Source organism: Equus przewalskii, chromosome 10 (assembly GCF_037783145.1).
Source record: "Equus przewalskii isolate Varuska chromosome 10, EquPr2, whole genome shotgun sequence".
Taxonomy (NCBI): domain Eukaryota; kingdom Metazoa; phylum Chordata; class Mammalia; order Perissodactyla; family Equidae; genus Equus; species Equus przewalskii.
Genome location: NC_091840.1, coordinates 24,195,241 through 24,221,606, shown reverse-complemented (window position 1 = coordinate 24,221,606; position 26,366 = coordinate 24,195,241). Strand labels below are relative to the sequence as shown.

The 26,366-nt window shown below is 43.0% G+C and overlaps 2 protein-coding genes across 9 annotated transcripts in view; one reads left to right on the top strand and one right to left on the bottom strand.

The window, feature by feature from the left end:
- SNX11 (sorting nexin 11) overlaps positions 1-8,136 on the bottom strand; it is a 15,841-nt gene extending 7,705 nt beyond the window's left edge. Inside the window, exons 1-7 of one of the 2 annotated variants that reach the window (XM_070560569.1) lie at positions 7,969-8,136; positions 7,473-7,582; positions 7,211-7,295; positions 6,709-6,870; positions 4,414-4,574; positions 1,138-1,813; positions 174-403 (exon numbers count right to left, since the gene is read on the bottom strand). The gene's annotated coding sequence lies outside the window, so the exon portion shown is untranslated. Of the gene's footprint in view, positions 1-173; positions 404-1,137; positions 1,814-4,413; positions 4,575-6,708; positions 6,871-7,210; positions 7,296-7,472; positions 7,583-7,968 lie in introns of those variants that run through there. The other variant, XM_070560570.1, reaches the window with a different exon arrangement.
- On the top strand, positions 7,248-26,366 carry CBX1 (chromobox 1). 7 transcript variants are annotated; one of them, XM_070560573.1, is made up of 7 exons: positions 8,657-8,769; positions 12,898-12,950; positions 13,484-13,537; positions 21,050-21,226; positions 21,707-21,884; positions 22,479-22,573; positions 24,837-26,366. In XM_070560573.1, exons 4-7 carry the CDS (start codon positions 21,087-21,089, stop codon positions 24,979-24,981), a joined length of 558 nt encoding a protein of 185 aa, XP_070416674.1. In that variant the 5' UTR covers positions 8,657-8,769; positions 12,898-12,950; positions 13,484-13,537; positions 21,050-21,086; the 3' UTR covers positions 24,982-26,366. The 7 variants fall into 7 exon arrangements, 5 of the variants coding, with proteins under 5 accessions (XP_008528982.1, XP_008528981.1, XP_070416673.1 ...); XM_070560572.1 differs by lacking the exon at positions 12,898-12,950 and having other exon boundaries at positions 8,631-8,769; XR_011523037.1 differs by lacking the exons at positions 8,657-8,769; positions 12,898-12,950; positions 13,484-13,537 and adding exons at positions 9,205-9,329; positions 23,027-23,111 and having other exon boundaries at positions 22,479-22,749.

Sequence of the window (26,366 nt, the reverse complement as noted above, 5' to 3'; positions counted from 1 at the left end):
AAGGCTTTACCCCACCATTTTCACACCCATTTAAACTACTTCAAGGGGCCGGCCAGAGGGTGTAGTGGTTAAGTTCGCATTCCGCTTCGGTTGCCCAGGGTTCATGGGTTTGAATCCCTGGTAAGGACCTACACACTGCTCATCAAGCCATGCCGTGGCAGCGTCCTACATACCAAACAGAGGAAGACTGGCACAGATGTTCGCTCAGGGACAATCTTCTTCAAGCAAAAGAGAAGGGGCTGGCCCATGACGGAGTGGTTAAAGTTCCACGCAACCTGCTAAAGGTTCCTCTTCGGACCCCAGGCGTGGACCTACTCCGCTCATCAGCCTTGCTGTGGAGGCATCCCACATACAAAATAAAGGAAGATTGGCACGGATGTCAGCTCAGGGTGAATCTTCCTCACTAAAAAAATAAAAACAAAAAAAAAGCCAAAGAGGAAGAGTGGCAAAAGATGTTCGCTCAGGGCCAATCTTCCTCACCAAAATAAATAAACAAACAACCTCAAGAGACAGGTTAAAAAATAAATCAAATGATAAAAGTATATCGAGCCACTGAGACTCCCATTCCTTCTAACTCACTCTTGAGCCCTGGTGCCAGACGGCAACTCAAAAAGCCCTCCTCCCTAAACACTCACAGGTGGTGAAGTAAGCCCCCCGTCTAGCTAAGCTCTGTGGTCTCAACAAAGCAGTCCTGCTCTATCCTTCTGTCCCTCTGTAACCTGCCCTCCTTTCGCTTGGAAGTTAAGTCACAAAGGCGACCACAATCAACCATAAGAGCCTCCTGTGTCCCCGTAAAATACTGGCCATTACCCCTAGTCCTAGCCGTTTGGGTAACTGTTCCCCAACTCTTTTACGCCGGCCACTCCCCCTCCAATCTTAACGAACCAGGAGCAAAAGGGCCACATGGTCCCTCTTCTCCTTTGCCTATTAAGCTTGGGAAAGAAAAGCGCTATATACTTTAAAAGTTAGTAGAAAAGCCAAGTTTCCTTCCTTGGATCCCGAGCAAGCACCTGCCTTCACCCCCGGAGGTGAGACTACCCCTTCCCTAGGATGTCAAGCGACGGTCCCACTCCAAGCGCCACTACAGATGCTCAAGCCGGCGGCCCTCACCTGAGAGCAGCGCCCACGCCCCCTCACCTGAGAGCGGCAGCCACTCCCCACAGCCACACCGCCAGCGCCCCAACATACAGCCACAGTCTCGGCTTCTCCTTCCGGGTGAGTCGCCGGCGCCCCGGTGCACGACGGGAGACGGCTCCCGACACGCCAATCCCAGGCGCCCAGGACGCCCCGCCCCTGCAGGCCCCGACTCTCACTGGCGAGTCCCGCTCCCGGGGCGGCACGCTCGGCCCCGCCCAGGCCTCGGCTAGAGTCGGGCTCCCGCAGGACTCACGTGGGCGCTGAAAGGTGCACGGGGTGAGGGCCAGCGCATGGGCTCTGACGTCCAATCCAGGGCCGCGTCCCGCCCATCGTTGTCAGGCCCAGCCAATCAGCGGCCAGGGAGCGTCAGCGACTGTCTGACAGCGGGTCCCGGGAGCTGAGGGGTGTGAGGAGGTTGTCGCGGGTGTTTTCGTTCTGCAGAGGGCGGTCTTGAGTGTGGGAGGGCCGGGGGAGAAACGCCCACATTCCTGGAGCCTCGCTGAGTCCGGAGAGAGTCCTCATTTGAACCCTGGAGGTTGCAGTTCCCCAGCGGAGTTATCAAGGGGACTCCGACTCAGGTTCCTCAAACCACAGATGGTCAGAGCGAAAACCGAACTGAGAGCGTGCGGCAACGCCCGTTTCATTCGCCGAAACGAGCCCGAAAAAGATCGTGCAGCTAGTTAGTAAGAAAGAAAAATCCGCTGAATATGATGATGCCTTTGTTTTCATGTTACTGAAATGCCTTTTAACAACCTGTTTAAAGATAATTTTAGGAAAGATAATAACTGTGCAAAAGTTATGGTCACAGATACAAGCGCTGGAGTTAGACGACCTTTGTACCATACCGAGCAAGCACAGCACTGACCGCGTGGTCCTAAATCTGGTAAGCCTTAGTTGCCTCATCTGTAAAGAGGAGATTATTACTCATACCTCTAAGCAGCTTTTTCTCAAACTTGGTCTCAGCACCCCTTTACATTCTTAAAAATGCTTAAGGACCCCAAAGAGCTTCTGTTTTTGTGGGATATTCACTGAATTAGAAATTAAAATTGAGAAATTTTAAAACATGTATGTATTACTTAACCTGAAAGCAATAACAATAAACCATTACATGTTAACTTAATATTTTATGAAATATAACTACACTTTACAAAACAAAAAAAAAATAGAGTGGCATTGTATTACAATTTTGCGAATATCTTTAATGTTCGGCTTGCTAAAAGACAGTTGGATTCTCATATTTGCTTCCCCCATTGAAAGGGAGCAGAATATACCACGCCAAAATGTGCCACTTTGGCATGTGGATTATTTTGAGCTGAAGGTAATCAAGACCCAGCGAACTCAAGAAAAATTTTGACTTCTCCCTTAACTGCCTAAAAGAATTTAGGTAGGGGGTCTGGCCCAAAGAGAGAGCTATTACCAGAGATAACTTTTTATGTGAAAGACTTACTGGCATGGCAGGGCAAATATCTGCTCTTATCTTCCTGTGTATTTCCCTCCTCCCCTTTGAAGCTCCAGGCCCCTATCCTATTTCTTAGCTTAGGATGGCATCTAACCCTCAGTTGCCTGACTGCCTTTGGGTCTCATATTTTTATGGGGCTCCCATACATACAAAACTAAATTTGTTTTTCTCCTGTTAATCTATCTTATGTCAATTTAATTATTAGACCAGCCAAAGAATCTAGAAGGGTAGAAAGAACATTTTTCCACCCTGACACCATTCTCTCTGTTGTGCTGTGTTATTTTGGCATAGGAAATGAAGACAATCCAAGCTCACACAGATATATAGTTGGAAAAGGAAGGAGTGTTTTTAGCCTTCTCCAGTAGCTGTAGATACTCTTCTTCGATACCCGCAAAACTCAACAAATGGTAATTGCTTAAAGGTTAGTTGCAGTGAGGAATCTGAAACCATTTGGAAAATATTGGTTTACTGAGTTATGCAGATCTTCCAAATATTGATGCATTTCATTATTCATAAAAAATCACATTTATTAAAATTATTTCTAAGCTCTAGGGGCCGACCCAGTGGCACAGTGATTAAGTTTGCACCTTCCACTTCGGTGGCCCAGGGTTTGCCAGTTTGGATCTGGGGTACTGACCTATGTACTGCTTGGTAAGCCATGCTATGATAAGCATCCCATGTATAAAGTAGAGGAAGGTGGGCACGGATGTTAGCTCAGAGCCAATCTTCCTCAGCAAAAAAGAGGAGGATTGACAGCAGGTGTTAGCTCAGAGCTAATCTTCCTCAAAAATATATATAATATATATTATTTCTCATCTCATCAAGAAAATCTTGGGAAACAGTCAAGCTCACTGTAGTGGATACTACATTTTCTAAAATTATCATTTTTGCTTCAAAGTTCAAATTTTTGTATCATTGGCAAAAATACTTCCTGTCATTTTTCCTTGAAGTGGCAGGCTCAATTCATTCAAATATCCACGTCTGAATAACCATAGTCTTTCTGTCAGTCATTCTTTCAAATAAAAACAGTGTTCTATGGAAAAAAGCAGTTAGTTCAGTTCACACATCCGAAACAATCGCTCAACTGTATACTTCAGTAAGCAGAAGTGTTTTATGTACATCTCCCATTTCATCACACAGAACATTAAAAAGACATATACACTGGGAGAGAGATTTCATGAAATTAATAATCTGTACTACTTCATCAAGGATACTCTTAAGTGAAAATGGCTTCTTAATTCTTTTTTTGCATAGGTGTGGCCATGAAGAACACAATGACTCTAGTAGAAGTTTGTTCCACCCTGCCTTGATTCATGCTAAGGTGCCAGCAGCTTCACCCACTATTGCTTTTGCACTATCAGTGAGAATGTCAACACAGTGAGAATGTCAACACAGTGAAAAAAGAGCAAATAATGTCTTAATATTATTATGAAAATAGTTTCGACTATTCAGACTCCTTGAAAACATCTCAGACAGTCCCAGAGTCTGTGGACTACACTTGGAGAACCACAGAGCGTATCTGCAGAATGTATCCATGCATTTAACAAATATGTATTGAACCCTTTCTATGGGCTGGACACCGTTTTAGACATTAAAAATAACACAGTTAGCCAAACAGGAAAATACCCTGGAGCTTATATTCTAGAGAATATAAGAGCTTGGCATTATCACCCCACATATTACTCAATAATGTTTTTAAATAAATTCATTAAATAATTTGAATGTCACATAGGTTTCACAAATAGCTGTCCTATCTCTAGCTTATTTTTTCAATGATAATTTCTAACCCATGATAATGGGGCCGATCCTTATCATACCTGAAGAAATACTGGCAAATGACATAGGGACCTCTCCAAGCAGTGATCCCTTCACTTGAGAAAACCAGTCCGTGTCAAGGCTGTGGGTGCAGGATTTGAGAAGAGTAGATTTTAATTGGAATCCAGTTACTGCCAGGAAGTCACGTGAGAATCCGACTGACCTGGAGGGGTAAGAGAGAGATAGCTCTTAAGTATATTTGCCTTTTAAAAGAGAGAGCTTGTTAACTCCAAATGAATAAATCTTTCACAAGAGAATTTCAAGTAGTAGTCAAAATGAAACAAAGAATCTCACACACATTAGGATGACTGCTATCAAAAAAAAAGTAGAAAACAGCAAGCATTGTGAGGGTGTGGAGAAACTGGAACATTTGGGCACTGTGGGTGGGAATGTAAAATGGTACAGCCAGTGTGGAAAAGAGTATGGCAGTTCTTCAAAAAATTAAAAATAGAATTACCGTATTATCCAGCAATTCCACTTCTGGGTATATAAACAAAAGAATTGAAAGCAGGATCTTGAAGAGAGATTTGTACACTCATGTTCATAACAGCATTATTCACAATAACTAAAACATGGAATCAACCCCAGTGTCCAACAACAGATGAATGGATAAGCAAAATGTGATATGTACACATAACTGGATATTCTTCAGCCTTAAAACGGAAGGAAATTTTGACATATGCTACAACATATGTCCATATGATGCTTCAGAACATTATGCTAAATGAAATAAGCCAGTCACAAAAAGACAAAGATTGTATGATTCCATTTATATGAGCTACTTAGAGTAGCCAAAATCATAGAGACAGAAAGTAGAATGGTGGTTGCCAGGGGTTGCGGGGAGGGAGGAATGGGGAGTTATTGTTTATTGGGGATAGAATTTCAGTTTTACAAGATGAAAAGAGTTATGGTAATGAATGGTGGTGATGGTTGCACAACATTATGAATGTATTTTAATACCACTGAATTGTACACTTAAAAATGGGTAAGATGGTGGGGCCAGCCCCGTGGCCAAGTGGTTGGGTTTGCGCGCTCCGCTTCGGGGGCCCAGGGTTTTGCCGGTTTGGATCCTGGGCACGGACATGGCACCGCTCATCAGGCCACGCTGAGGCAGCGTCGCACATGCCACAACTAGAAGGACCCACAACTAAAAATATACAACTATGTACTGGGGGGCTTTGGGGAGAAAAAGGAAAAATAAAATCTTAAAAAAAATGGCTAAGATGGTAAATGTTACATATATTTTACAACAATTTTAAAAGTTGGGAAAAAAATGAAACAGAATTTCAGTCAGTGCAAAGGAAAATCTTTAAAAAGTCCTGTACTTTCCCCACTCCTTAAATCGTATCTCAGAAGCAGCTATCTACTTTTCCTAAAATAGCTACTTTTTACTGAGTGCCGGCTATATGCCATTCCCTTTACACATTTCTGTTAATCCTACAGAAATGCTGCAAGGTAGCTTTTCAATAATATTTTCATGTTTTAGATTTTCATGGAGGCTGAGGCTCAGAGAAGCTAAGCAGCTTGTCCAAAATTTCACAGCAGACAAATAGTAGAGACAGAATTGAATCCAGTTCAGTACAATCCCAAGTGCATGTTCTTTTTTGCAAGATCACACTTCCTCCCTTCCCCACATTCCTTGTGATTTTAGAAACTTCATGTGGCAGACACATTTCCTGTGGGCATGAGCACAATGTCACTTCAAATGTTGTCTTGAGCAAGAGCATTATGACTGAGTTGTCATTACCCTTAGAAAGAAAAGAAACTCTGAGGGTCTGAATAACTTAAAATGTCACAATTCTTACAGGAAGAGAAAAGGACAAACCTATTTAAGCCCAAAAGACTTTCCAAAAAAGATATTGTGAGAAACTTTAGGCTTGAGAGTTTCACGTCCATCCCTGGCAGAATTCCAGAATAAATTATTAACGAGAGAGCTTTGAGTTGACTGCAGATTAGCATAAACCAGTGGTGCTCTGCTATGTAAAAGAGAAGGTGACCTTTGACTTGCTTAATTCTAGAATGGTGGAGAGCACCAGGGCGGTGATGTCTTCCTCTACTTTGAATTACACACATAAGAGCCAGAATTTACTAGAAACTAAAAGTGCTAGATCTGAAACTGTTGTCCTATGATGTACAGTAAGAAAATGGTGACATTTAGCCTAGAACAGCGAGACCTTAGGAAACATGAAGGCTGAATTTCAGTACTAGAAAGACAATATGAAAGAAGAATTAGATTTACAGAACATAATGGAGTGCAGCTGCAGAAGCCAGAAGTAGAGGAAATAGGTGGCATTTACCTGGGGAAGCAGGATTCCGCTCAGTATCAGGAACTTGGGATGGCAGCATTTTATGCAGGCAGGAATATGGTTTGGGAGTTAGACAGAAATCATATCAAATCTTGATTCCACCACTTTCTTGCCAGATTCCATTGGGCAGGTTATACATCCTCTGAGCCTTTTCTGCAAAATGGAAATAGTAATTCCCACCTCCCAGGGTTCTTGTGAGGATTCAGTAACATTTAATCAAGGACTTAAAATTCCTAGCACTGGGGTAAGTACTCAATAACAGTAGCTAATATTATTACAACTAGTTTTCTCATCATTAAACTCATTAAAAATAGAATAGGACACTTTAGGAGGGAGTAAATGAATTTTTGCCTTTTCACAGACACCCAACCCGAATGTCTCAGGAAGACTTGCCCTCTTCTCTGTGCTCTCACAGCCCTTTTAGCAAAACTCTACTACGGTGTTGCTGGGCTCCATTTCTCACATGGCAATTCTCCAGAGCCCTGCACAGTACCTGGCCCAGCAAAGCTGTTACACTATTGCGGATGCCCGTCTTCTGGGGTGGAGTGCAGAAAACCAGTTGCCTTTCTCCTTTCTCTCTGATTAGGAGGATATTTGAATATTCAAAGTAAGGTTAAAAAGAAAAAGTCACCTTTTGGTAGAAGTCTGTTTTAGTTCCTGATTAGATACGGAAAAGGAGAGTAAGGGAGAAAGTTAAAAAAAAAAAAACCCTCAAATCTGATGTGAAGAAAAGAGATGAAGGAATGCTTGATCACCTCCATTTTCTGTCAGGTAGGAGAAGGACGTATCATTAATTGACTTAACCGTTTATTCAACAAATATTGCTTGACTACAGAGTGGTGAACAACATAAGGCAAAGTTTTTGCTAAGTTTCGAGTTCAAAAGAAAAGACAGAGATTAATGACGACCAAGTTGGGTGACGGTTATGATGAGACCAACTTTCCATATGAACGGGTTTGGGGACAGCAATCTAGTTGAAATCAGAACTAGAACACTTGTCTACTTCTGTGGTTTATGGGTTTTTGGGTTTTTTTTTTTCCTATTCCTGTGTTTCTCTGGGGTGGCCGGTAAGGGGTGCTTATAGAGATTAGGGGGTCCGGCACTAAAGCGACCCACTGGCGCAGCCAATGAAAAAGGGAAAGCTCAGGATGCCATGATGGTACCCTTACCAGGGGCACCTAACCTAGTCTAAGGGGTCAGGGAAGGCCTCGAAGGGGAAGTAATCTCAACAGTGAGAAGTAGAAGCCTTACAGAGATTTGAGAAGGCGGAAATTGAGGATTACACAGATTATTGGAGTTTTGATAAAGCTTTGATGAGAAACCGTTAAGATTCAAAACTTTCGAGAATGTGAATTACTGTCGAGAAGTGGTTGGTTTTTCGGACCAGACAGCAAGGGGCTCGCTTCTAAAACAAGTTCTAACTTTCTACGTTGCAACGTTCGAAACCACAGTCGCCCCGGCACAAGGAGTTTAAAAACTAAAACTCCCCGAAACACTTGGAAATTGTGCGTGGCGGCGTGGGGCGCGCGCAGCACTTCGGGTCTTGTAGTCTCTAACGGACTCCGAGTCCCATAGTGCTGTGCAGCGGGTCGTCGCGCCTGCGCGGTGCAGGCGGCGGGCAGCGTAGAGTGCGAGGCTCTTTTGTTCGGCAGAGGGGAGGGCTGTTGCCGGGGCCTGCGGTACGCCGCTTCAGTGAGGGGCTCGCCAGCGGCCACCCGGCTTGTTGCATTTCTGGGCGCCACTCCCCCGGCCGGACGCGACGCGCCATTAGCGCGGCACCGATTCCTCTCGGGCTCTTGGGCGCTGCTCTGAGGTGAAGAACCCGCTTGAGGCGGGGAAGCGGGGGGAGGCGCGCGGCGGCGGCGGCGGCGGCGGGAGCCTGGGTGAGGGGCCGCGCGCTCGCGGCGGAGGTCAGGAGCGGGGAGCGCGCCCGAGTCCCGCGCCCTTCCCGAGCCGAGCAACCCGCCAGGCGCAGGGGGTCGGGCGCCCGACGCGAGGAGGATGGAGAGGGCGGGGCGGCGTATCCTCAGCAAGACATTGAAACGACTCGGGGTGGGCCGAGCGCTTGCGGGTCGCTCTTCCGGGCCTGGGTGGACCAAGACAATGCTGCTTGGGTTGGGCGGGCAGCTGCGGGATTGGGCTGGAGAGGAAACACTTTAGTCGGTTGGAGAAGGGACAGACTGGGCAGCCTTGATGCTTGGACGTGCGTGGGGAGGGTTGACGGCTGCGAGACCCAGGGTTTAGAAATGTAACCTGAGAACATTGATTGGGTCCGGCCGGGGCTGCCCGAGGAATTTCGCTTGCAGGGCTAAGAAGTAACTTGGAGTAAATTGTAAGGGGGGCTGGGCAGCCCAAGGTGTGCTACTGGGGGAGGAGATCTGTTGAATAAATTGGGGAGGGGGCCAGGAAAAGGAGGAGCAATTATTTGCCTGCCACGGCTCCAGAGGGGGAGGAGCTATTAGGATAAGTAGGGCGGAGGTCCCGAGAGTATTTGTAAGGCGTGAAGAGGGGAAAACTGGCCGCCTTTGCATCCTGATGCGTCCTTACTGGGTGGGGAGCTGTAAGATCGATGTGCGAAGAAAGGATGGAACACGCTTTCTTCCTTTTTCCAGGTTTTGTACTGCCTTCACTCCGTGATTCCTGTAGGGAGTTTAAAAGTCCGTGCAGCTCTCGTTTTGATTCAGAATTAATTCCTTAAGTTTTGGTCTGGGATTGTTACTGGTCGCAAAGGGCAGTGAAATTGTAGAAAGGTGTAGGTGAGTTAATATTTAAGGAATGAAGTTAGTGAGACATTGTGCGATGGTGTCGGAAATTGGGAGACAAAGAAGTTCGTGAGATTTTTTTTTTTCTTAGGCTTTTGTGTGTTTTAGCCAGGCTTTCTTGTTGGAAAATTTGAATACAAAGTGAGCAATATTTTACCTCCTTTTCAAAGCTTCAGATGAAGGTTTTTCGTGGATTGGTGTTATAGTCAGACATGTATTGGTTTAACTCAATTGAGGTGGAGTTTACAAAAAGATCAGTTTTACTAGAACCTCTGGCCAGGGATAAGATGTCATCCTCAGTTGTATGAAGAATCATGTCAGCAGTTTGGAATAGTTTGAAAAGGTCCAAGGTTTTGGAATAGATGCATGCGTGAAGACATCGTGCATGGGAAATTAGTGCCTGTGTTTTTCCTAATCGCTTAGACATGTATATGGAAAGTGGTATCATTGAAAGGCACCTTGTTGGAACCGATCACACCTTAATAAAGCATTGGGGTAGGTCAGGATCTTTAGTCATTTCCAATTTCCCCTGTGGTGCCGTTTTTCTTCATTGGCTGCTGTTGCCTAAATTGTTTTTCATTAAAAATGTAAATAGTGTGTAGCCTGGTGCTTCTAGCTTCTTGATTAAAGGAGACCAAATACCCTTGCCTTCTGGGTTTGTGACTACAAGCTACTACTAATTTTCTAACCATCTAAGGAAAGAAGCAACCGTTATATCTTCTGGTGCCCATTTTAGACAGTAGGAAAATGTTTCTTTTTGAGTTTACACCATTTAAAAAGAGGATTGATGCATTTTTGTCATTTTCTAGTAGTTTATCCATCAAAATCTCCCTTTTTCATATCTTATCTCTGGTAGTAATAATAGATTTTGCATTAGACTTGAAAGATTTTCTCTTTGTAGATTATTTCTCTGAAGAGTTTTTCGAATAAAGTGCTAATGGCTAGTGTATGAGCTCAATAAGATGGGTTCATACCTCTTGTTCATCCAAGTGTCTGGCACGTAGTAGGCTGTTCAAATTGTTGAATAAATGGATAGGGCTTTGAGATCCTTTCTAAGAATTCCATGGGGGCCGGCCCCAAGTTCACTTGCACTGCTTCGGCAGCCCAGGGTTTTGCAGGTTCGGATCCTGGGCGCGGATGTGGCACCGCTCATTAGGCCACGTTGAGGTGGCGTCCCACACAGCACAACTAGAGGGACGCACAACTAGAATATGCAACTGTGTACTGGGAGGATTTGGGGAGAAAAAGGGAAAAAAAGGAAGATTGGCAACAGTCGTTCGCTCAGGTGCCAATCTTAAAAAAAAAAAGAAAAAAGAATTCCATGTGTTAGCAGGATGAATTATGGTACATTTATGTGATCAGTTTGCCTGTCTTTGATCTCTGACTTCGCAGAGTAGAGCCCTTTCCCTTGGCATGCTTGGTTTAGCCTCAGTTTTTATTATACTCACCTTGGTATTAAATACAGAACAGGTATGCAGATTGTGCAAGTGACAATTTTAAATACCTTGGGCAAGGACTAGGAGAGGCCCCAGCTTCTGGGTTTCAACAACAAGCTATGTAGTTTGAGTATTTTCTATTTTAAAAGTATGTTGGAAAAATCTTCTGTGTCCTTGAGTAGAAGTTACAGTCATGTGTCGCTTATCCCTTCTCAGAAATGTGTCGTTAGCCAATTTCGTCTTTGTGCCAACATCATGGAGTATACTTACAGAAACCTAGATGGTATAGCTTAAGGCTGTATGGTACTAATCTTTGGGACCAGTGTCATATATGCAGTTTGTCATTGACCAAAACATTGTTATGTGGCACATTACTGTATTCAAATATGGACAAACTTCAGATCCTGTCAGTATTTGAATCGAATAACTTGGGTGTTAAATCTTTCCTGCCTTTAGTTTTTATGATTTGCTGAAGAAAAGCGGGCAACCTAATTTGTCTGTGAAATTGTGCCTTTCTCTTAAATAATAGCTAACACATTGAGGGCCTAATAGCTATGGTATTTGAGAGGTTAGTGCCAGTAATCTGGTCAGAAATCTGGGGGTGTGTTTTGTTATCTGTGAATGCTTCAGTCTCTGCTTTTAATTCCAACTTAGTCATAATTCTGGTTTAGCTTTCTAATCATTTTTATTTCATCTTAAACTAAAAGATTTGCTTCAGGTATCACTGTGTCCTACTGATATTTGCAATCCCTGTGGCCTTGCAACTCAAAGCTCTATCTGTAGTTTCATCCACATCAGCATACTGAAAGGGGGTTAGCCAAGTTTCTGGACAGCTCAGATAAGATTATAATTTTATTCACACACCAGTATTCTAGTCCTAGATCCTGGAATTTGAGAGCAGGGATTCCTTTAAAAATGAAAATCCTGCTCACTGGGTATGTGGCACAAGTTCTTGTTTGCTGCTCAGTAAAGTTTTCCATCTGGAAAGCATTTGCCTCACAAACAGCCACAGCTCACAGACTAAAGCAGTTTAAAAACATGGGTGAGGAGGACTGCAAACTGGCTGTACGGCACGTGCCGTCACCTGCCTGTGACGACGGTTCATGCGGTTGCTCATGCTCAGCAAAGGTCCGTCTTTCTTGTTTTCCATTTAGGGCTTGTAGATCAGATTCGTCTTGCTGACCATTCTCTCAAAAGCTGGCAGCTTTGGGCGTCTGTTCCCTGGTTATCTGAGGCAGAGCCATCATCCACCCTTATTGCCCACATAGGCTTCAGCTTCCTACACGGGGCCCAGAGCTGCCTTTCACTGAGTATCTAAGTAAAAAGAAACAGAATTCTTTGGGATCCAGCCAAAAAGAGAAGAGAAGTAGTATTTGGCTTCGTGGAAGAAGTAGCATTGGGGTTGGCGTTGAAGGACGGGTGGGATTTGACTGCAGGGCTTCGACAGGAGCACGCCTGTTTATCATGAGCAAAGCCATGTGTGCAGGATGTCTTCAGCTTCTAGTTTTCGATTTTGGCAGGAGTACAGGTTTTGTGAGGGAAGGAGGAGTGGAATGATTGGCACCAAAGGGTGTTAGGTGTTTCTCTGAGGAATGTGGCCTTTGTTTTAAGGGGGAGGAGACCTTGCAGAAAAGGTTTTAGCAGCAGCCTACTGCTTTCCTATTCAGTGTCCTCCCGCCCAGGCTGCTTTACACGCTGTGTGTCTCAGAGGCGCCTCATTGTTTTTGCTCGGTTTCTTGGTCAAATTGCCCTCCTTCAATCCACCTTTTCAATTGCTGTGGGAGCCTGGCTTCCATCCCAACTTCGCAAAACTTTTCCTAATCACCCTAGCCATTTATTCCTCTGAACCCCTGTAGTGCTTTTGTGACTACTTATTATTGCTTTTATTTCTTTTACTGATTATTACATACTCTTGTCATTTCTTCTGTTGACATGAACTTCAATTTGCATTGTTTACCTTTTTGTATGTCTTTATCTTTCAGGCCTGGCTCTGTGTCTTACTGTTGGGGGACTTTGGGAAATTTTCTTTACTTCAGTAAGCCTTAGTTCCCTCATTCTTGAAATGGGCTTAATAGAGTTGTGAGGATTGAATTAAGTGCCTTTTTATGCATTAAGTTTGAAAGTTTTCAGTAAATGTTAGTTCTTACTCTTAATGGATTCTCAGAAGCCTTTACTTCTTGGTGTCTGCATGTCCCGCCAGCCCGGACCAAACAGCTCCATTTGCCTGGGTCGGGGGCGGGCGGGGGGTGGGGGTTCCTGCAATGTGGAGTGCTTTAGCCAGGGGCACCCTGTACGTATGCCACCCAGGCTCTTAGTAAATGCCTATTGATTTCATTTGGGTTTTTAATCAATAGAAGGTATTAAAAGCTATTTTCTACCTATTAATTGACTAGGTCTTAAACCTAAGCTAGAGGCAAAAGAGGGGAAAGGAAAACAAAGAATGGAAAAAACAGCTAGATGAAAGAAGGAATGAAGTGGGGAGCAATATGCATGGTAATTATCATCTGGTCCTTACCTGGAACTCCCTCACTCTAGCTCTTTCTACCTGATCACATTTCTGTTCCTTAGATAAAACAAGCTCTTCTCACCTTAGGACTTTGAACCAGCTATTCCCTAAACAAGGTGTGTTTTTCTGATTTTTGCCGAATTATCCTCTTGTCATTCAGGCTTCTGTTTAAATGTTGCTTAAAGATATTGTCTTTGCAGCACTTTCACCAATGTTTTCTGGCTTATTGTCTGTGCCCTGCTCTGCACATGCATGTCTGCACACACTCCCACTCATGCTCACTCACTTGTCCACATTAGAGTATAAACTCTTAAGAGACCAGGGATTTTCTCTGTCGTGTTCACCCCATTTTTCTAACACCTCACACATAAGAGATGCCCAATAGATAATTGGTAAACAAATAAACAATGTAGGAGCATGCTCATAGGAAGAGTTAACCTAAATTTAGTGTGGGGCTTCAGGGAAGTTTCTGATGCTGACGTATTGGCAATAGGAATTGGTGAAGTGAAGAATGGGGCAAAGAGCAAGGTGATTGTGATTGATAGCTAGGTGCAGTGGTCTCCAGCTCAAATGCCATCGATAACGTTATGAAGAGATCTGCGCTTTTTTTTTTTTTTTTGAGGAAGATTAGCCCTAAGCTAACATCTGCCGATCCTCCTCTTTTTGCTGAGAAAGACTGGTGTTGAGCTAATATCCATGCCCATCTTCCCCTACTTTATAGGTGGGACGCCTACCACAGCATGGCTTGCCAAGTGGTGCCATGTCCCCACCCAGGATTCGGGCCTGTGAACTTCGGGCTGCCGAAGCGGAACGTGTGCACTTAACCACTGCACCACCGGGCCAGCCCGAGATCTGCGCTTTTAAACCAGTGGCTAGTGTTGAGAATGAATTGGGTTAGGAGTTATCCAGGCAAGAGGTGATGGTGGCTTAGAATAGGATGGGGGGGTGGGGTGGGGGGGGCTAGGAAAAGGTGTGAATTGAAAGATACTTAAGATATAAAATCAGCAGAGTTTAATAAGAGACTGGATATGGAGGATGAGTGGAGAGAAATCAAGGATGATTGTATTTTTGTCTTGAACTCAGTATAAGCTATGTGAATTCTTAGAAAGACCATTGTTAATTTAATTGAATGATACCCTTTTTTAAAAAGTGTACATATAAAATCTGAGCCTGAAATCACAACTTCTGAAGTTTGTTAGAGAACTTTAACTGGGTGGGTCATCCAATCTGATTTTTGGTGATTTACATAGGTCTTAAGAAATCTTAAAATTCTTTTTAAAAGTAAGTTATTGTGTTGAAGTTTTCCATTGTTTGGATCCAGAATTTGCTTCCTTTTTCTCACCTATCTTATCTGTCTTCATAGGAAGATATATTCCTTTATCATTTACTACAAGAGCTTTGTTACTTTGTTTTCCTGCGTGGGCCAGATAAGAGGAAGAGCACAAGAAATTCCTACCCTTTAGGTATATGAAATGTGATTTCCCAGTTTCTGGCAGCTCTTCTGTCTCGGTGTTCCAGAAATGAGATCTTATAATTATTGGTTCGTTCATAGTAGCCAGAGCTGAGTCCTTGAGTGCATCCTGGAGCTGCGCTGCTTGTGAAAAACCTAGCCGTGAATTTTAGCCATGTACAAAGGACAGAAATGGTGTTTTCTCATTGAATTCTTAATGCACTGGGTTTCAGAGTAGGACATGTATGCAAATATATAAATAGATAATTAATGCCACGGGTCATAAAAGCTTGCCTCACAGGGATCCCATCAGGGTTGTTATACCTATTTTACAGATGAGGAAAGTGAGTTAGGCAGTAAATATATATAGCTGCCTAGAGGCGTAAGGTGGTTTTGAGGGGTCAGGGACGGAGGGGAAGATGTCCCGCTTCTGGAGCTCATGCCATCTTTCTCCTGGTGAGAGGAAGGAACTGTGAGGACCCTTGCAGCAGCGCTCCTCTGATTTCATTGCTAATACAGAAAAGGGCTGGATTGAATGATGTCGAATGTGGTGTCGAGAAGGTGTTTTCAAAAACATTGGTCATTTTCTTATTGCTCCAGCCTTATTATAAATTTTACGGAGAAAGTAAAATGTTCACCTGCCTTCTAGCTAACTATGAGAATTGATTTATGTCTGCACTGCAGTTTCACCTGAGGAATGAAGTTTCTGCCAGTCCCTTTATAGCAATAACTTTTATCCAAGGATATGCATAAGATCACCTAAGGAGTTTTTAGAGGTGCAGAAGCCGTGGTCAAAGCAACATTGTTTGCAGTAATAAAAAATTGGAAACAACCCAAATTTTCAGCCCTAGGTGAGTGGTTAGAGTATGGTGTGTCCGTACAATATGAAATACTATGCAGCTGTTAAGAATGCAGGTCTTTGGGGCCAGCCGGGTTGGCGTACTGGTTAAGTTTGCGTGCTCTGCTTCTGTAGCCTGGGGTTCACGGGTTCAGATCCTGTGCACCAACCTGCACACCCCTCATCAGGCCACACTGAGGCAGCGTCCCACATATAAAATAGAGGAGGATTGGCACAGATGTTAGCTCAGGGCCAGTGTTCCTCACCAAAAAAAAGGAGTGGAGATCTTTATGGAACAATGTCAAAGATACATTATATACGAAGGCAAGCTGTAGAATTACTGTCTCTGTTTTCGCATATTTTTATCTGCATTAGTTTATGTATAGAAGAACAAAAACAGGCTTTGATAGGTTTGGGGCCAGGGAACTTTGATTTCCTACATCAAGTATTTTTGTAATTGAATGTCAATACATGTATTATAGTACAATTAGAAAAACAAATTTTTTTTGTTTGTTATTTATTTATTTATTTATTTATTTATTTATTTTGAGGAAGATTAGCCCTGAGCTAACATCTTCTGCCAGTCCTCCTCTTTTTGCCGAGGAAGACTGGCCCTGAGCGCACATCTGTGTCCATCTTCCTCTTCTTTATATGTGGGACGCCTACCACAGCATGGTTTGCCAAGCGGTGCCATGTCCACACCCGGGATCCGAACCGGTGAACCCCGGGCCGCTGAAGCAGAACTTGCGCACTTAACTGCTGCACCACCAGGCCGGCCCCCGAAATATTTTTTTAAAATCATAAACGCATACCCCCTACTTTCTGATTCTCATGTAGGTAAACGTTCTCTGCTCAGGGTCTGCTTTCATGTGAAGTATTTCTTAGTAAAGATGGTCACCTCACTAGACCAACAATCTAAATGTTTTAACTTAGCATTTAGCTAAAAGCCCTACTGGTTTGGTGTCAGAGGCCTGTAGGTGTTACCTTGTGCTCACATCTGGAATTCGGTTTTTCAAGCAGGTGAGAAATCAGTATGAAGTTCCTGGGGTAGCCCTTTATATTTCATGTATGTGATGGCAGCCAAGGGCTGTGCCCACATTGTCTTCTCAGATCCTTCTTGTCCCCTTTCCTAGTACAAACTACTCCAAACAAGATGCCTAATCTTGTATCTGATCTTTTCCTGCCTCTGCCTTCAGGCAGCATCTCTGCCTTCAGACAGCACTGTTCCTCCTTTGCGTTTTCCAGCTCCTCACTAACTGCAGGAGTGGTGAGAGTGAGGAGAATCGCAACAGTGCCCTTTTTCTCTCTTAACAGAGCTCTGAGGTCATGACTCTTGCTTCAGATTTACACTATTCCTGGATTCATTGGGACACTGTAGATGACTTTTGGTTTCTTAAAATTGGCGTTTTCTCAGTTATTTCTCCAGCCTACTTGCTACGTGTTTAACTTCAAAAATTCTGCACCCTCTAGCATTTCTCAATTTAAAAGACTCAGAAGACTGCTGGGGCACTGAAAATCAAAGCTTTGTTAATGCCTGCTGATTTAATTAACAATACCTTCGTATTCCAGTAACCAATTAAAAATTAGTGGTTTTTTAAAAGCCATATGTTCCAAGGTCTTTTCCAAAAGAAAATCATTATCGGTCACTTCCTTATTTGCTGATGACAAATGGTAGGGAGGATCCATCTCAAGAGATTTGCTTGTCCGTTCCTTGTACCGGCTGGATGGAAGTGTCCTTGTAGGTGGGGAGCTAGCTCCTGGTTGTGTGTGCAACAGGACTGCCAGCCCAGCCTTGCTAGGAAATGTACTGACTGAAGCACTGTGCTCTTTGCTAATTGTGTGACCGGAGGTGATTTTATCTTATGTAAATCTGTTACCTCTTATCAGTCTGTTATGTTATCTATCTCTGAGGTGGCGATGACATCTGAGTGGTTTGTTTCACAAGATGGTTTCAAGGATCAAATGAGGTAATGTGGTAGCACTTTGTCAAGTGCAATACAAATGTAAAGTATTATTTTTCTAGGCATCTTAAAATGTTGCACACCCGGTAAACATTTAGGTAAAAGTTATAGGAGCTTACTTAACTCAAGATTTTTTGTCTGCAACATCATGATAAGCCTTAAGAAGTCTTGTCCAATGATTAAGATTTGATTTCTGAGTTAATCTAGAACTATTTGCCCTTGTGTATACCTCTTGTGGTGTTCTATCACATATTTTGACCCTTTGTTCAATGATTATGGTACTTTTGATGCCATAATTTGGTTACCAGGATGCTTAGGAGTGGCAAGTAACGTTGACTAAAGGTGTTTTTCTCTTGTGCTACTTACACGGATCTGAGTTACTTTGAAATTTCCTTGCCAAGCAATTCCAATTGAGAGCCCTCCATCTAGATGTCTGTGCTGGTGTTGGGAGACTGCCATATTGAGGGAGAGGGGAGTTTCTCTTGAAATAGTCCTTTCGGAAACTATATGAGAATAATTGGCCCAGCATAATATTTAAGGAGGCTCTTGGCTCCTCTGAAGGTGTTAGATTCTATAGGAAGAGTGGATTGCATATTTAATCCACTTCTCTACTGATTTTGACAGCTTATTCAGGACCCTAGAGAAGTAAGAAAATAATAAGGAAAAAACTCATACTGGGAAGCCTGGCTGAGAATCTCCAATATAAAGAATCCAGTCTCTGGAGGTAGATGCTGGGATGAGCCAGATAAGAAAGCTGAGAGAGAAGCAGAAGTCTATTTTCTACATTCTTCTCTTCTTACTTGAATTGCTCTTAGGACAATGAGTGAAGTGAGTAAGACGAAAATCAAGAAGTCTTACTTTAGATTTCCCCCATTTTGGGGATTTTCTTTCCCTAACCTAAAGGATTAGATTCTTATTGTATGCTGACTCTTCCTCCCTTGGGACCATGCTAATGATAAAGGGAGGGGAGGCGAGGCCACAGTAGCTGGAGATGAGCCAGAAGCTCTCCTGACCCTTTTGGTTCATAGTAGCAGGATTAGATGGGCAGTAAGCAGTGCTGTTTCTTTTTGTGAATAAGCCAAATATGGCTATTCATGTCGAAAACACAGAGCCTTAAATAGCACTGAATTCTGAAGCCATGTGATAGAATGCCTTTCCTTCCCCTTCTTAAATTTAATTACTTGGAAGAGGGATTATTAGGGGACAGTTACTGTTTTTTGGATTGTCTGTAACCCATTGTTTCCTGTCCATCTTTTGAGAAAGGGAGCATGTTCCAATTCCCAAATCCAAATGAATGTAGGGATTCGTGGTAGGGGAGCTTTTGTTATCTAAAGGTGATGGTCAGTTTATTCTTCTCTGCATGTGAGCAAAAGACTGAGGATAAATCTTGCTACCACTTCAACTGACGGTGAAAGGAAGCAACCAAGGAGTAGCACTTGTTCTTGGGGAAAAAACTAGTGCATTTATCCAAAAGGAAAATTAGATTTTTCTTTCCTCATGAAAGAACACTTGTCACATGGCAATCAGAATTCTGAAAACTTGAAGGCCTCTCCCTCCAGAAAGAAGCCTAGCCTCTGAATCAGAGGCACAATGAAGCCAGCAGAGAATTAGCCAAGGGTTACATTTGATCCACTGATGAGTCTGTTCAGCAGTAACAGAAGGAAAGGAAGACACATGTGGCACTTTCTCTAAAAGAAAGATTGGAGAGAGAAGGAAAGCCTAGTCTTCAGTATGTAAATAGAGAGGAAGAGTGTTGGAAAGATACATCTTAGCGCAGAGAGGTTCACTGAACTGTGTGGACAGGGGCCTTGAGTGTTGCCTTGGGCCAGACTAAAAGCGCCCCAGAAAACATTTTCATGTCGCTCTAAAAGTATAGAATACCTTTAGTGGAAGAGGCATCTACGTTTTTGGTTTTTTGCTTTTTTTTTTTTTTTTTTACCAGACGTTAAGCTTCAGGAAGGCAGGGACAATTTCTTACTGTCTTGAATCTCCAGTATTGTCTAGAATTTTCTAGTAGCCAAACAAATGTTTGTGGTTTCAGTAAGTCAGCATTCTTCATAAATGCACATACACAGGACTATCTCGAAGTATAAACCTAAGCATCTGTAGATAATATAACTGATTCATAATGATGATCCTGACTTTAATCAGTTTGTTATATTTCGTATAGTCTATAGCTGGACTCTTTCTAAAGTACATTCTATCTATATATGCCAGTTTTAAAGTATTTATAAGAGTTTCTACTTAATGCAAAGTAAGAATCCTTTTCCCAAGGATGCTAAGAACAACCAGTCTAACCCCAAAGTGACATTGTCTTAAATTCAGACATGGCAACTTTCTTGTTCTTTGTGTCTCATTCTGGGCAACTATGATCCATCAATTTGTAGGTTTTGGCCAGTTTTGTAGATCAGTTTTGTTGTACTGATATCTTATGGCGCCACCTCCTGACACAAATTGGTAGGTAATCCTAAGGCTTCCAGCAGTCAGAAGAATTGTGTGAAGGACTAAAGAAAATAGACTTATAGGGGACTAGAATTTTAGCACTGGAAAAACCCTTAGAGGCTACGCAGCCTGGGGGTGTATTTTACAAAAGAATAAACTCATGTTCTGTTATCTGTGATAGCTTCCCTTTTTTCCCCCACTCATTTTTCAGATTATTGCAGTGCTCCAGTTTAGAGAATTTCATAGTCATTCTGGCATTTTTAATGAATCTTCCTCAGCCTTAGAAATAAACTAAGTAGCATAAGAAGTTAACGAGAAACTTGCAGATTGTAAATTAATGGTGGCATTTAGAAAAGACTATATAAAGAACCTTAAGGGGACTCAAAAGAGGTTATTTTAACAATGCCAGAAGAATAGATTGTATTGTATATGCATATACAAAAGGGAAAAAGAAACTGGATGTTTAATAAATAGGACAAGCTGTTTCCCACAGTAGAAATTTAAGTCCAGGACTGTGCTGAAATGGTAAACATTCAGAGAATAGGAGAAAGTATAGATCAAAGGGTTATATGTATAGAAGTTTGATATATTGACATTATTTTGTAGGAGGAGTGCTTTTCTTTCAATTTAATATAATATTTTAGATACCATGCTTCATAGTAAAAAGGGTATTAGGAACTTTTTAAATTCAGAATGGATATAAAAATTTTCAGTGGATATGCAAGAACAAAGAGGTTTGGCTCTGAGATTAGTTGAGGCTGTTTTATGAACTAACTTTCTGGCTTCTGTGTGGAGGATAAGCAGGCATGACACTTCATAGAAGCAGCATACACCATTAAAGTCATCAGTGTTGTCCCTGGTTTTCTTAACATCCAAATACTCCCCTAACCAAGAAGAGTGTGCCCTAATGTCCTTTTTATTTCCTTTATCATTTTAGCAGCGTCACCCTTTATTCCAGAAAGCTGGCGGGCACTATGGGGAAAAAACAAAACAAGAAGAAAGTGGAGGAGGTGCTAGAAGAGGAGGAAGAGGAATATGTGGTGGAGAAAGTTCTCGACCGTCGAGTGGTGAAGGGCAAAGTGGAGTACCTCCTGAAGTGGAAGGGCTTCTCCGAGTAAGTTTCATTGACTCGGCTAAATCCGTTCGTCTGCTCACGCACTGTTTCTCTGGAGTCTAGTGATGTGCAAGGCCCAGGGTGAGTGACGAGCATGGTGTGACTCAAGCCTGGCCTTCAGGGCTTATGGTTGAATTAGGAAAATGATCTACAGGTACAGAGTGCCCTGATGCAAGACAGTGATTTCTGAGGAGCAGTTTTTGTGTGTGGCTTTAGACTGACCCAGGTTTGCAAAAAGAAAGTAATTTTCCTTTAAAGGAGGCAAGTTTCTAAGCTTTCAATTTCTACTAAAAAGCCTCCCACAGCCCCCCAGGAAGTTTCAGTTTTGTAGAGTTCTTGGTCTTTGACAAAGTCTAATTACTTATTATCCTTAACTCCTCTGTTCCCGAGAACACCGGCTCTTGTCCTCCTGTGCTTCTCTTAGTATGAGTATGCTGACTTTGAGTGGAAAGTGTGACTCGCTGTGCCCTCTGGTTTCAGTGAGGACAACACATGGGAGCCAGAAGAGAACCTAGATTGCCCCGACCTCATTGCCGAGTTTCTACAGTCACAGAAAACAGCGCATGAGACAGATAAATCAGAGGGAGGCAAGCGCAAAGCTGACTCTGATTCTGAAGATAAGGGAGAGGAGAGCAAGCCAAAGAAGAAGAAGGAAGAGGTGAGGCCAGAAGTAAACATGGTTACCAGCCCGGAGTTCAGACTTGTCAGCGAAGCTGCAAAGCCAGATAATTTAAGCATTGCCGTTCTGCAGCTGCTTGGACCTCGGTAGCTGTCTCTCAGTCCTTCTGGAATCTTAGATAGGCTAATGTTTACACAGTGTTTGGGGGCTCGCTCCCGTGAAGCCACATAATCTACTCTTATTTTATCCGAGGTTCAGAAACAGTAAGTGCAAGTGAATTCATTCCTCTGCGTAGACAGCTTTCAGTGTTGTCATCATTACAGGTTGGAGGTAGCTGTTTTAATCTATTCAATACCTTAAACCAAGTTGTCTCATGAGAGTGAAGAAACAGTTGTGAGCATTTATTTTGCTTGAGATGTATGTCCCTTTTTACATAGGGGGAACCCCAAACACTTCGGACCTTGATGGAATAATCACTCAGAAAGATTGTAAAATGCCTGTGACTTAGAGCCAAGGAGTTGGTGAAATACTGGCCAAAGAGTTTGATCACATTAATCAGAGAAGCAGGAGGAACTCCAGTCTGGATAACAGTCCCATGTAGTTAAAATTGTTCCTTCCATCTGGTTTTTACAGTCAGAAAAGCCACGCGGCTTCGCCCGGGGTTTGGAGCCAGAGCGGATTATTGGAGCTACAGACTCCAGCGGAGAACTCATGTTCCTGATGAAATGGTGAGTCAGCCAGTGGCTCTGTGTGGTTGTTTTGTTCTTCTCCCCATCTGTTCCATGCCAGAGGAAAAGAGCTGGATCTTCGAAATTTCCAGTCGCCCAGGTGTGAAATCTTTAAGATGGCATAGTCCTTCGATAGTGACTCGGCCTGACTGCCAACCTGGACTCATGTGTTACAGGTAGGGGCCCTTAGGATTCTCAGATCTTTGCCCATTTTTTTAGGAGGTGGGAGAAAATCTATAGAGTGGAGAGGGTATGGGGAGGAGTCGCATTTCATTTCTGTAAATGAAGTGAAAAAATATGAAATGTGATTGAACCGCCCTCCCCTTCTACCACCTCCTTCAGATTGGGCTGTCTCTAGGACCAGAAATTCTCTTAACGGCTCTGGGTTAGGAAATAGAATTTCGGTAGGTCTTCCTTTGTCCTTGATTGTTAGATCCTTTCCAATTTGTGCAGATTCTACAATTCCAGGATCAGCCAGCAGGGGTCAGCAAGGCCCTTTTACTACACTGAGCATAGAGCAAGCCTACTTTTTTCCATTGTAAGTATAAATACCAGTGGTAGTAATACTCTATGAACAGCGTAATGAAAGCGGTTGTCATGAGACTCTTAAGAACTGTAATTAAACAGAAATTCTCTATAATTTCCCTGCTCTCTGTCCAAAAAGAAGGCTTTCTTCCCTTTTTCTTGCTTGTTGAAATGCTTGTACCTTTTTTTCCTGCAAGTGGATCTCAATCATTGTCCTTAAAATGTAAATTGAGTGAATAATTCTAAGCCCTTGCCACTGAAGGCAGCATTCTAGAGGCTTTTTCCTTTTGTCAGTCTAGAACCCTCTCTGAAACCCGTATCTGTACTAAGTCCTCTCCTTGAGAAGGGAGCTGGAGAGGCCTAAGTCACAACTAGCTATACCTCTGTTTTCTTCCTATTCCCTCGGTGTTTACTGAATCTGACCTCCTTTTAACTGGTTTATTGCTAGCCTGTCAGAGACAAGTTCATTTTTAAGGTGCTGCATATAGGGGAAAGGCACTGACAGCAGGAGTTATTCTGTCCGACTAGAACACACTGTCTCTGTCTGCACATGTGCCCCACCAGTTAGAGTTACATGAATATCTCCATATTGCTTAAGATTGTAGTCCTTTGATTGACTCACTGCTGTGTGTAAAGATTATAGCAGAGTGTGACTCTACAGGTTAAGATAAGACTGGATGTTGATTATAAGAAAACAAGTTCATTTTAAAGTGATTTTCCTGGAGAATGGAGATACTTGTGCATTTCCAAAAATAGCAAATGTTTCTATGTAGTGGAATGACTAAACTTAGCTCTGGGTGGTATTGAATTGTCAACAAGGGGCAGCCTGCTTCAAGTTCCCTTACTGTTATGCCCCTTTTTCCTCCCATTCTCTTGAGTCCATTGTTCAGAAACACCCCTCACCGGCTTCCTCTTCTCCAGTTCCCTGGGGCTGGATGGCTTTGGTTTACTTGTTACTGGGGTTCTGGAAGTTTTGGGTGATGCCCCATTAGAGATCCCGTCATATACCTGCTACCTGCCCTGTGCTACTGCTCCCTTCTGGGACATTCCCAATGACCTGAAGATAAAGCTTACTCCTAAGTCCCTTGTAATATGTATGTGATTTTCAAATTTTGAGAACGTTTTAAAATTAAGGAAAATACAGAGAATTATGTAACAGGCCTTTGATTTTCTGCCTCTCAGTGTTGAAGCACCCTTTCAAAGCACTTGAGAGTTGTGGCATAGATCTGTGTGAATGGCATTTGGTAATGTTAAACGGTGTAATTATGAGTCAGCAAGAAAGAGTCCACCTGCATCGGCTCTGACCAATGCCAGATTGGTATTAAATCTTATTATCCAACATGGTATTACATCCTATTACAAAGCCAGGATCTCTCCACGGGCTCTTAGCAGCTGGGGCATGGCTTTTGGAAGAGTGTGGTAGCCTCTCTTCCTTCAGAGAATCTGAGAGTCATGCTTTTTTTTTTTTTGACATTTCCCAGAGGTTCAGATGTGATAGATTGAGTTAGGTGATCTAGGTTTTTTGACAGAGATACCCAGAGGGAATGTTCAACAGGAGAGGGTCTCCAAGGATGTCACTTGACTAAGAGCTGCCAGTAAATACTGCTTGGGTCATGTTGTCCCCCTTCCTAGCCTACTCTTCTGGAATTAATGTTCTTAAAGCCCTATCCCTTGGGTGATCCACGTTAGGAGACCACCAGCACCTGGTCTCAAAGTCTCTCTGTGCTTTGTTCTGCAGGAAAAACTCTGATGAGGCTGACCTGGTCCCTGCCAAGGAAGCCAACGTCAAGTGCCCACAGGTTGTCATATCCTTCTATGAGGAAAGGCTGACGTGGCATTCCTACCCCTCGGAGGATGATGACAAAAAAGATGACAAGAATTAACTCTCCTGAGTTCCAGCCCCTGTCGCATCTGACTGTGGGTTTCAAGTGGAAAGGGAAGGAGTTCTACTTGTCTTGACACCATAGAGGTGGCTTGAGAAGATGTCCTTTGAAGAGCGAGTATAATTTCTGTGCCCCACAGCAGCCCAAGTGCTTTAAAGCCGTTCCATGCTGTATAGTTTGCACACCCATCCCAGTGGAGGGGAAGGAGGAGAAGTGTTTCAAGGCAGCCCATTCTGCACTTTGCTGAGAAAAGCAGAGGCCCTTCCATGAAGGACAGAATTTGCAGAATGGGTGTGTGGGAGAGCAGAAAGATACTGTAGATCTTCAAAGAGCATCTCCACAACCCACAGCCTTCTTCCCAATAGTGTTAACTCTGCATTTTTACAGCGTAGCATGTGTGTAGTTTTTGGCTATTACTGGTGTATTATTTGGGGGTGGGAGGGATGGGGTGGGAAAGAAGGGAGATGAGTAGGATCATTTTTGTTAAAATTTGGGGCCTGATTGGGGAAATGGTGAAACAATGGAAAGAACAAACAACTAATGATGATTTGGTTCTGTGTCCAGAATATTTTATCTTTTCAAAAAATGTCATTGGCAACCTGAATGAGGACTGTGAGAGACTGTTTAAAAGCTGTGAATGCCTGAAACTTAGAAGCCAAGGTGTTCCCTGCCTGAGATTAATGCTGTTCCAAACAAAGGACTAAGCCAGTTAATACGTTACCAAAGCTGCTGTTTTGGAGATGGAAGCTGGTTGAGGAGGGCAAGTCTTTTATCGGGGCCCATACACAGGCAGATCTTCTGTCTCAGAGGTGCTAATTCTGGAAATTGACGAGAAGACCCTTTCTTTCCAGTTATAAAGTTACACATATCAGCTCGTCCATCCAAGCCACTGGCTGAGGTGTTTGGGGAGGGGCAGAGGGAGGTATAGGAGGTGGGAGAGTAGGGGAAGACAAGGGCCCATGCTCTTAGGGTGGAAAACTCTTGGAGCCTCTGTTTTTTGAACTTTGAACTCTGAAACCATTGGTGACAGGGTTTAGTCACTGACAGCACAAGTTCATTGAATTACTTCAAGAGTTGAATGATTTCAAAAGCCCTGGTCTCAGGAGAAGATTAGACTTTCATACTGGGGCAGTGGTTTACTTTAAAACACAAAAGAAAAGAAAACAAAAAAAAATTTTTTAATCATAAGAATTGACTAATACCCAAAACGCTGTCTTGAATCATGAGATGTGTCAGTTCTTGGCATCATCTAGACTGCATCTAGAGCTCCATTGTGAATCTTTTTAGGCATGTGTTAGGTTTCTGTGAAAACTTTGTTAAGATGTAAACTTCATACCACACTGTCAGTTTTTGTCTTAATAAAACTATAGATTTATAATCCTTGA

Excerpts from the sequence above, each read along its gene's own strand:
- CBX1 (XM_070560571.1), top strand. The coding sequence starts at position 9,253 with ATGCGTCCTTACTGGGTGGGGAGCTGTAAGATCGATGTGCGAAGAAAG. Across the intron at positions 21,227-21,706 it reads AAGTGGAAGGGCTTCTCCGA|TGAGGACAACACATGGGAGC; the intron begins GTAAGTTTCATT and ends CTCTGGTTTCAG. Across the intron at positions 22,574-24,836 it reads CTCATGTTCCTGATGAAATG|GAAAAACTCTGATGAGGCTG; the intron begins GTGAGTCAGCCA and ends TTTGTTCTGCAG.